Source organism: Dipodomys spectabilis, unplaced genomic scaffold (assembly GCF_019054845.1).
Source record: "Dipodomys spectabilis isolate Male_0828 unplaced genomic scaffold, ASM1905484v1 ptg000262l, whole genome shotgun sequence".
Taxonomy (NCBI): domain Eukaryota; kingdom Metazoa; phylum Chordata; class Mammalia; order Rodentia; family Heteromyidae; genus Dipodomys; species Dipodomys spectabilis.
The window spans coordinates 2938471-2949879 of NW_024870939.1; the positions used below are offsets into that span (position 1 = coordinate 2938471).

General features: G+C 39.5%; 1 protein-coding gene and 1 non-coding gene across 2 annotated transcripts; both read left to right on the top strand.

Moving 5' to 3' along the window:
* The first annotated feature begins 822 nt into the window (after nt 1–822).
* On the top strand, nt 823–9198 carry LOC122125130 (uncharacterized protein C2orf78-like). Its single transcript, XM_042699689.1, has 3 exons — nt 823–919; nt 5236–5994; nt 7313–9198. Exons 1-3 carry the CDS (start codon nt 823–825, stop codon nt 9196–9198), a joined length of 2742 nt encoding a protein of 913 aa, XP_042555623.1.
* Nucleotides 9199–10996: 1798 nt separating this feature from the next.
* LOC122125238 lies at nt 10997–11103 on the top strand. Its single transcript, XR_006150740.1, has one exon. It is a non-coding gene; the product is annotated as a U6 spliceosomal RNA (small nuclear RNA).
* Nucleotides 11104–11409: the final 306 nt, after the last annotated feature.

An 11409-nucleotide genomic window follows, 5' to 3' on the forward strand; every position in this document is an offset into this window, starting at 1 on the left:
GGAAGGAAGGAAGGAAGGAAGGAAGGAAGGAAGGAAGGAAGGAAGGAAGGAAGGAAGGAAGGAAGGAAGGAAGGAAGGAAGGGGAGAAGAAGAAGGAGGAGGAGGAGGAGAGGAAGGAAGAAGAAGGCGATGGCCAGAAGAGAGATGCAAGTGCAACATGCCCCAGATGAACCAAGTGCAAGGCAGATAGGATTCAGGGAGAAGGAGCTAAAAGAGAAGTGACCTGTATGACAGTTCCCTATAAGGTGCTCTCAACTAACATCATCCTACTCTTCAACCAAGTAAGCAAGAGTTCTTGTTAGTCTTCTTTTGACATTTGAAGGTTCTACTAAGTTTCCTAATTAGGTCAACTAAAATGATTTCAGAACATCTATTGTTCAAACTCAATAGCTCTTTTTTCCCCAAGAACATTAACTCTATATGCAATTTATAATTATAATATACTTTTATGATATGAAATATAATGGGAAATTATAACTTTATTAATGAACATTGGTAAGCAATATTGAGATGATGTCCCCAACATAAAGAGCCTAGAAGAAAGCGGATAATCATGTCTGTCTTGCAGGATCTCAGTCCCGTAGACTTCAAGCATTTAGGAGCCTGTCTCTACCCAATCCCGTTTGCTGGTTCAGAATCTGATCTTGCAATTGGCTGCTTCATACCTGTAAACTGCCTTACTTTATGACATCATTACCCACCAAACTTATCATCAACTAGTAGAATCTTGATGTTCCAATGGAGTTGTCTGTAAATAAACTTGGATCATCGCAAGTGACCAGTGGCCAGTGGACAGCATCCACTGAGCTTCTTACTGGTCATATGCGCTCCTTAGCTTCAGCTACCCACACATCATCCAGTGTCATCTCCTCATCCATTGTATCTCCAATTGATGTTACCTCTTCTCTCACCACATCAGGTAAGAAGAAAACTTTTTAAGATTTTCTGTTACATAACTCTACCTCTTACCTTTTGTAGTAGGATCAAAAAAATCCTCAAATAATTAGAGGAAGTATTGAACTAGAAATCTGGAGACCAACATTCCATTTTGGCTGAGATATTTACTAGATATGTGACTTAACCAGATGGCTAAAACTCTGACAAAATCTGCTGCTTCATCTACTACATGAGGATAATGGACTGTCCATCCTCTGTTCCATTCCTTTTCTAATACTGAGTCTTAAAGGGTATGTGTGTTCAGAGAATGAAGCCACCAAAACTTCTTCAGAGTGTCTATTTTAACCACATTAACTGAGAACAAAACATAGATGGTGTAGAAAACTACATGCCATCATAGTCTCATTCCACTAAGTATTTCCACCTCAGTATTTCAAATATAGTAATGTTATAAAAGTAATATGTATGTGCTTTTTAGTTTTCTGTCTAAACTAGATAAGAAAGAAATAGAAAGGAGGGATGACAGGGCTAACAGACATTCTAGGGGGAAGTTTGAGATTGTTTATAGTAAGCATAGGTCAGAGAGGGGAAGAAACAATAAAATGAGAGAGGACAAAACAGAAAAAACTCAAGGAGATGCAGCATGAAGATAATCTCAATAAAAGAAAGGTGGTTTAGAACAGAATGTTGAAGAGAATCAAAGATTGTTAAATCAACACACAGAAAGATAGAGTGTTATTTACTCAGAGGAAGGCAGAATTGTGTTAGCAAAAGCTTAGATTACTGGACTAGAAAGAAAACTAAGGGTACAACAGTGTATCATTAAAAGCAGTTTCAGATAAGTCAACTTTAGTTGGTTGTAGTTTATTGACTCTGAATACAGATAATGCTAAACAGCCTTTTTTAGGCAGTACTGGGATTTGAACTCAGGACATGGCACAAATGCAGGCTAGTCCTCAGATTTTGCTCAGGACATCCCTCTGTTATCCTCTTATCTGTGCCTCCCTTGAATTGGCCCATACGCATGACCACTAAAGTGGCTTTAGTTTGTGGAGATGAGGTAACACTAGCAGTTTGTCTGGGATGGCCTCAAATCACAATCCTGCTCTCTACTTCCCAAGTAGCTTGGATTACAATGGTGAGCCACTGAGCCCAGTCATAACAGTTTTGGGGGGGTTTTTTGTTTTTGTTTTTGTTGGTTGTGGGGCCTGAACTCTGGGCCTAGGCACTACCCATCAGCTCTTCAGCTCAAGGCTAGCACTCTACCACTTGAGCCACAGCACCACTTCTGGCTTTTTCTACTCATGTGGTGCTAAGGAATCGAACCCAGGGCCTCATGCATGCAAGGCAAGCACTCTACCACTGAGCTACCTTCCCAGCCCAGTCATAACAGTTTTGAATATAAACGTTGTAGTCATATATTTTAGATATGATTTTGCTGACAGAGATACTAAGGGAAAGGGTTATGCATAGAACTATATAAGAGCATTTTCAAAGTTCTATTTCATTCTGATTTATTAAATATATAGATTTTTAATGAAGTATCCTGCTTTTCATCACAAGTAGTTTTAAAATAAGAGTTACTTTTTTATCTTTACAATAAATTTCTGGCTAAACCAATATTTACTGAAAGTTACTAAGTTTTTTTGACCCAAAAATCAACAAGAAAGAGCATTTTAAGAATAAAAAGGAACTGTGAAATTCGGGAAATTATGTAATCACTTAATCACAATCAAAAAAAAAAAAAAGAACCTCGGGGAAGGTAGGGAGGGAAGGGATAATAGGGGGAAAACAATGGAGGGGGTAACGATGCTCAATACGAAGTGTACTCATTACCTTACTCATGTAACTGTAACCCTCTGTATAGTATCTTTACAATAAAAAAAAAAAAGAAAAAAAACAGTGATTAGAGGAAGAGGGTCCTTCCTTTTTAATTTCATTATTATGATTTGCTATTTTTTATTATTATTATGAGGGAAAAAAAGAATAAGAAGGAAAAGTTAATCTGCACATCTCTATTTCCACATTTATCTAAAACTCTTTGGAGTCTGTTAGGGTTTTCTATATTTAAAAAAAATTGTTTGGCGCTGGAACATAGCTCTGTGTCAGAGTTTGTGCTTACTATATACATGGCCCTTGTTCAATCCCTAGCGCAGGTAGTAATAATTGTTTGTTATTATTATAAAGTTGTTTTTAATAAACTTGTATTATAAAGTTGTTTTTAATTATAAAGCTGTTTTTAGTCTAATGGTGATTGTTTTTCAGACTTTGTGGGTGGTATTTTCCTATGTTGAAGATGATTATAAGCTACTTTCTGAGGATAAATAGGAAAATTTTTACAATCTTTTTTTGGGGGAGGGAGGGTACGGTCGTGGGACCTGAACTCTGGGCCTGGGCTCTGTCCCTCAGCTCTTCAGCTCTACCACTTGAACCACAGCAGCACCACTTCCAGCTTTTTTTTTTTCTTCTGCTTATGTGGTGCTGACAAATTGAACTCAGGACCTCATGCATGCAAGGCAAGCGCTCTACCACTGAGCTACCTTCCCAGCCCCTTACAATCTTTTTAAAGTCATTTTGCTTATGGCTATAATAGTTGGTATACCTAAATAATGTAATTTATGTATATATATATATATATATATATATATATATATATAACTTGATGTGCAATATTCAGAGAAATATGCATTAGTACAATAAGGAGATTCTTATTTTTATTGCTCTGCTGTTCACTAGACCCTTTGAAAAATCATTTGGCTGATTTAGAATTTTGTTTTTATACTGTTGCACAAGCTGGCTAAAAACATCTGAACTCAAGTGATCCTCCAACTTCAGCATCCCATGTGCTAGGATTACTCATTTTCATTGAAATATTGGTCTACATAAGTTGTGGCCCATTAACTGTTCACATTCACTTTATTTTGTTTCTCTTTATATACTTTCTACTGATAACGTTTTCCTTTCTCTATGAACTGAGTAGAAATTCATTGAAAAACAAGACTAATAATGTTGTACATGCCTATAATTCCAACATCTCAGGAGCCTAAGGTAGGAACATTACAAGTTTGATGCCAGCCTGGACAACTTTCGGGAACTTGTCTCAAAACTTTTAAAGCTCATAATCACCTTCTACTTGGATTCTGTTTTTTGACATATTATTTACAAAATAAAAATGATGGGGCTGGGAAGGTGGCTCAGTGTTAGAGCGCTCGCCTTGTCTGCCTGAGGCCCTGGGTTCGATTCCTCAGCACCACATAAGCAAAAAGAAAAAAAAAAGCCAGAAGTGGCGCTGTGGCTCAAGTGGTAGAGCGCTAGCCTTGAACTGAAGAGCTGAGGGACAGAGCCCAGGCCCAGAGTTCAGGCCCCACGACTGGACCCAAAAAAATAAAAGAAAATGATAATGTTTACTTCCATAATATTGCATGTATCAATACAGAATTTCATTTCTTACTAAATCTGCTATTATTTCATGCCTAATATGAATCTAATTAATATCTTTATTTTTTATTTCTATATATTTTTACTTTTATCTAATTTGTTATCTTCTCACATATCATATACAATCTGACACTTTTATTCATAAAAGATTGATTACAAATTATTATTATAATTATTGATGAGCAATCAGAAGCTCAGGGAGATTAGCATTTTCCTTCCAAAAAGATTTCTTGACAAACACTCAAGAGGTCTTTGTGACTCCAGATTAGAAGTCAGTCCAGAAGAAGGTAAAAAAAAAAAAAAATACCCTGCTCTGTGTTTTACGTGAACTCTACAAAATGGCACATGACCTGCACAAGGTGAGACAGCAAAGACAAAAATAATAGCACTGTTTTTGAATGAGCAACATAAATTGGCCTACAGAAAAGTTTCTGTTTCCCAGTTTCTGGTGTTTGTTCACAGCACAGAGTTCTAGCAAGGAAGTCAGGCTCTGTAGGCTGATATTAACACAATGGAAGTACTTGAACCAGTCAGATTGACTCTGACACTCAGTTTCCTCACTTCTGTAATGGAGATGTTACAAGGATATCCTAGTTCTAAAATGTTTCCATGCTAAGACATAGTTATGACTTAGTATGAGGAGCAGCCTGCTTCTAGCCCAGGCAACAGCATAGGAACCACACAACTTAGCATCCGCAGTTGCCCAGTTTGGGAAAGTTCATCAGAAGAATACCAAATGGTTCCAGCACTTATAATCCTTCTAAATTGTTTGTTGATATGCCAGTGGTTATGGTATCAGAGGGTCCTGCTCATAGCCACATTCTAATATACTGTTTCTCAAATACAGTGAGAGTTTATCAATCTCACCCATTTTTTCCACCACCCTCTTGCTTCTTACAGATAATTTCTATAATCCATCTTTACTTGGGGCTGCAAACTCGCTGCAGCTCTCTCTTCCTGTGGTAAGCGATGCCACTTCTATAACAGGAAGTGTCCGCAACTTCTCAAGAATTTCGGCCCCAGCTGTCACTTCAGCATGGCTAGCGCCATCAACTGCTGGCACCTCTTTTCAGCCACTCACGGGTAGTGCCTACCTTTACCAACATTCTAGCACAATGTTGTCAGGGGTTACTGGCCAGAGCTACATGTCCACTTCAGCTTCCTCCTGTCCCAGTGTTTTTGAACAGGATACCACAGGAAACAATGAGAAGAAGTCCTCTGAACTTGGAGACTTCACTATGACTCTCATTGACCAGGGCACAGCAGTGTCTTCAATGACAATGACATCCCAGTATGCTAAAACTGCAGATGCCAATGCCATAGTCCCTCTCTATCCATCACTGTCTACCAGCCTTGTTCAGGCAACACCATCTCAGATTCCAAATCAAGGACATAGCCTGCCCCTTCCCTACCAAGAAGGAAACCAGGCCTATTTCTATGATCAAAACACACTGGGGCCTCTATTATCTGGAGAACTTGGTCCCTATCTGCAGTCATATGGCTCGATGTCATACACAGAGAGTAGGGCCTCTGCCCCCCAGCCAGAAATAGTGATGGTGCTCAAAGAGGTTCAGCCCACAAATGTCCTACCACCAGCCTCCACCTCTGGAATCTACTACTCTGTGTCTGCTCAGCCCGTCACAGAAGCAAATTATCAAGGTAAGTATAGACAGCAAAAATCAACTGGATTAGCCTTCAAATGAGGGTCACTTCTGTAGCTGAGTTGTGATGACCTCACAGAGCGGCAAAGTCTTAAGTCCTGAGCCTTAACCACCACCCTCTCTCAGGTCTCTCCAGTTTTTGACTCTACATAGGGCAGACAGGGCTGAGGACATGGCTCAAATGGTAGAGCACTGACCTGAGTTTAAACCTCAGTACTGCCATAAATGAAGGAAGGAAGGAAGGAAGGAAGGAAGGCAACGAAGGAAGGAAGGAAGGCAACGAAGGAAGGAAGGAAATATGGAATAGTGTGACCATCATCTGCACTGCACTTAGATAACCCACAAAACATACTCAGGCCTTGCTTTTTATCACTTTCCTCAAAATCCATTACATTATAAGTAATCCACTGCTGCAGTCTGGTTCTTTGTTTTCTTTGGTAAATACATTAAATTTCTTGTGGTAATAATGGTTAAATTTTTCCTAATTTCTTGTATTCAGAGATCTTATCTTAAAAACAAAACAGGCTTAGAATATGTCCTGCTATGTATTTCATGAGCAAAAACTCTTCTTTGGGCACCAGTGGCTCATGCCTATAGCCTAGATACTCATGAGGCTATGATCTAAGGATTGAGGTTCAAAGCCAACACAAATGATGTTTGAATGTAGAAAGTCTAGCTGAAGTGGTAGTGGGCCAGCCATAAGCAAAAAAAACACAACAACAAAAAAAAAACAAGCAAGAACAAAAAGGCTCTGAGTTCAAGCTCTAATACTAGTTACTAGTGCTTACAGGTGCACACACACACACACACACACACACATACACACACAAAGAAACTCACACAAAAGTCACAAGACCTTCCCTTTTTCTTACTCCAAGCTCATGGTGAGACATGTTATACTCAGGAGAGTGGTAAAAATTGACCTTCCTCATTCCTCTATGAGAACATGAGGATTTATAAACTTGCTTATTTGTTGTGCATGGGTCTGAACCAAGAGCCAAGAATGTAAGAAGCAGTGCTTTACCACTAAGCTACAATCCAAGTCCAAGTCCTTTCATATTTTTAAGCCACTTCCACTTTTATTCCACTTACAAAACTCCTATAAAATAAAAACAAAATAATAAACAATGGCATCTAATTATTACAACTAGAGTGTTCATCATCTATCTTCCAATTCATAGTCCTGTCCATGATTCTTAGGACAACCTACTAGAAATGCTGTGCCTAGTGTTGGCAGGTTCCCCTTTCATTTTGTTGGTATGTAGACGTAGCACCTCAATAACGGGGGACTGATTTATTCCTTCATTTCTTTGTAGTGATGGAAATTTCCCTTGGAATGGACACTTCCCTAAGACTGCATCCTCAAAGTCAGACATTCTGTCTGCCAGAAATTCCAGAAAAACCCAAATCCTTCTGTAGCATAAATGATAAAATAATTGAGAGCAACATCCTACCTGAGCTTGGGGACATCTCAGCAATACCTCCAGTCCAGAGCTCTCCTAATATCTTGGCCTTGCCTCCAGCACCAAGCCAGGAACAAACAGAGAATAACCATTTAGATGAAACTCAAACAAAGAATCTGGATGCCTTCCAGATCTCCACAGAAAGCCAGGATTCACCATTACTTCCTTTAGAAATTCCTGACATAAGTGAGCTTCAGGCCTTTGTTGATACTTTGGGCCAAGAGGAGAAGCCTACTTGTGAAAATGACAATTTTGAAAAGAGTAGCCTGAGCCTTGAGGACCAAGGCACACTTGAAAAGGAAACTGAGTGTAGCAATGATCTTACTGATATTACAACACTGGTGGAAGATATTTACTTTCCCCAGATTCTCAACTCATTCACTGATATTGATCAATCAGAAGTTTCCACAACAATACAAGACAAAGACAAGGGAATCATCAATGTGACACAGATGCAGGAAAAATCCAGTATCACCAACAGTGCCACTGATCAAACCCAAAACAACAAGCATGAAGCCTTCGAGGTTGTCAGTGGAGCTCAGCACCCAAACCCAGAGTGTCTGCTGGAGGAAGAGGCGATTATGTGCACCATCCCACCCAGTGACAAGGCTTCTGTGAACACAGCCAAGCATTCTACCAGCAAACCTCCAAAAACTGCAACCAGCAGGGTAAGCAAAACTAAGCGCCATGGGCAGGAAAAGGCCAAAAGGATCAGGGAAAACAACTCCAAATGTGAAGAGACCAGGCAGTCAGGGAACAAAATCAAAAAAGAAGAGAAGACAAGCATTCCCAAGATGAAACACAACAGAAGTCACCCTGAGCTTAACCAAGAGAACTTCAAAAGGCCTCGAAGCAATCTAGGTATGCATATGTTGGAGTCAGTTCAGGTTTTTCATGCACTAGGGAAGAAGAATGATAAGAAAACTGGATTGTCTTCCTCCAGATCCTTAAAAAATGTAATCAGCACACAAGACACCAAGTTTTCCCCAGCTATGAAATCATGGCTGGATATTCCCCAGGAGGGTAAAGGCTCTAAAAACATTCCAGTCAAGAAAAGGGATAGAAGTGAAAGCCAGTGTCCATCACCAACCCAGGATGAGCTGCCTCCACCTGGGAAGGTCAAGTTGGTTCCTTTGCCTTTTCCAACCCCCGAGAAGCCTCAAGCTCGACCTGTTTCTCACAAGCCACAGTTGCTGGCCTCCCAGAGACCCACTGTACCTTACCCTGCCCGACCTCATTCTAACACAGCTCAACCTACCGCAGTCAGCTTATCTCAACCAGCTACTGCCAACACAAGTCTCATAGGTTCCACCAAAACATCTCAGCCAATTGCAACCAATACAACCACACAGGGATTGACCAATGTTCCCCAGCCTAGTATGTCTCAATCTGCTGTTGCTAGGCCTAAACCCTACAAAACATCATCTGCCACCTCTCTTCAGCACAAGCCTGTGCCGACTGCTGGGAACAAGCTCCAGTCAATGCCTAAGCCTCAAAACCAGTATCTACTCCAAGATTTCAGCTGCCAACCAATTCCATGGAAGAAAGCCTATATTCCTGGGCCAGTAGTATCAAGTCCCATCACCAAGGAGCAAAGGCCAGAGCGTGAAGCCATGAAAAAGCGAGCCCAACAAGAGCGTGAGAATGCTGCCAAATACACTGCTTTGGGGAAATTGCAGTTTTTTGTTCAGAGGGAAAAAGATATGGAAATATCTCGATACTATGGCTATGCAATGTAAGAGCCCTTATGATTCTGCATACCACTTTCAGTACCAGACGTTTTTCTAAATTACATGAAGATAGACTTAGACAATAATATGGACATATAAAAATGTATCTAGATACATAGATAATTGTAGAAGAAATTCACTATTCTGATATATTAAAAATGTAATAAAACTGAACAATGGAATGTAATGGAATTGATTAATAAATCATTAATAAAGCCGCTATTTGTGTTTTGAGATATTGCTAAACTTTGGGTTGTTTTGGTTAGACAATGTCAAAAAAAAAGTGCAGAAGATAGGTCTAGTTTGACCTGAGAAATGTAAAGCAATCTCTCATAGAGAATAGCCTTATATCTTGTGAACAATCAGATACAACACTTTGGAATCAGGATACTGGTGGCTCACCTTATAATCCTAACTGGAAATAGAGCTTATGGTTCAAGTATAGAGCACCAGCCTTTAACAAAAAAGCTATGGGAGAGCACCCTGAGTTCAAGACCTTTTACTGTCATGCACACACATATGCACATACAAGTATGTGTGTATACATGTGTATATGTATATATGTGTATATACATATGTGTACACACAGACAAACATACACATGAACACTTTAGGAAGTAAGATACAGTACACAATTCCAAGAGGTTTTAGTTATATAGGATTAGAAATGGGAAAGGTAAACACAAAATATAGGAAAGTCTACCTCAGAAGAGGCAAAGGTTCAGTTAACTGGTTACTGCATTAACCAAATTTGATTAAAGTTTGACATTCACTTGGCTGGGCCGTGAGAACTTTACCCACACGAGGTCAACCCAGAACATGGTCTGAACGTAAGTCACCATTTATTCAACATCCATTTGCAGGGCAACAAGATGTGCTACTTCAATTAACTTTCCAACTACACAAGATCAATAGCACTGCTTCACTTGATTAGTGAGCCTCAAAAGTTGGTTAGATCACATTACAGGCAAAGCTTCAGGGCCTCCACCTGACTTTCAGAGCACAATATCTGAAGCTTATGGATGGACAAGATCAAGTATCTGAAGGGGGACTAAATACTAAAGAGGATCCATGTCTTCTTCCACAATCTTGGTACATGTTGCCATTTCCAACTATTGGCAGTAACTGAAGAACCTGAAAGAACATCAACTTCAGGCATCCATTCCCAGCCAGGGCATGCATAAGGTTTCTCCTTCCTAACTGCAAGATCCAATGCCCAACTGCTGGGTTGGCCCAACTGGAGGGAAAGCAGATAACAGGGATTGGGGGAGTACAGGAAAAGAAGAGAGTAGGGAAAGACATAGGGTGAAAAGTCATCATCATTGGAAAATTAGTAAATTACACTAAAAAATTTCTTGAGTTATAATTCATTAAGTTCATTTCAAATTGTACAACATCCTATTGTACCATTCAGTGATATATTAGATTTCCCAAAATAAAACACCATTACTCTTTTTCCTTTCATGTTTTTTAACAAGATCCATTAGGTCAAGTTAGTTCATAATGCTCCAAAATAATCACCATGAGAAAAACATCCAATTGAAAGTGAAACTGTAGTCTGGAGGTTCTTCAAAAAACTAAACATAGACCTTCCCTACAACCCAGCCATACCAATCCTTGGCATCTACCTGGAGCATCACAAGCTACAATATGATAAGGATACCTGCATATCCATGTTTATCGTCACCCTATTCACAATAGCCACGATATGGAAACAACTTAGATCCCCACAATAGATAAGTGGATCCAAAAAATGGGGTATCTATGCACAATAGAATTATATACAGCCATTAGAAAAAATAAAATTGTGCTCACTTCAGCAGCACATATACTAAAATTGGAACGATACAGAGAAGATTAGCACGGCCCCTGCACAAGGATGACACATAAATTTGTGAAGCATTCCATATTTTTTATAATGTACTATGTGATTTTTTTTTGTTTCTTTGTATGTTCTTCCTGTGTGGTGTGACCCCTGTTGTCACTGCATTTGATTCTGGTACCCTGCATCTTCTTTATACATTTTTCTAATTTGGGTAGGGGAAGGGAAAAAACAAAATGCTGAAATAAGGATACAGAATGACCCATTGTAACAACGAGATGCACAAGATGCTATGTTGAAAATGAACTTTACAACTTTGGGTGGGGGAGAGAGGAGTTGGGGCGGTGGGAAAAAAGGGATGGTAGGGGAAAAACAAAGGAGGGGGTAACAATTCTCAA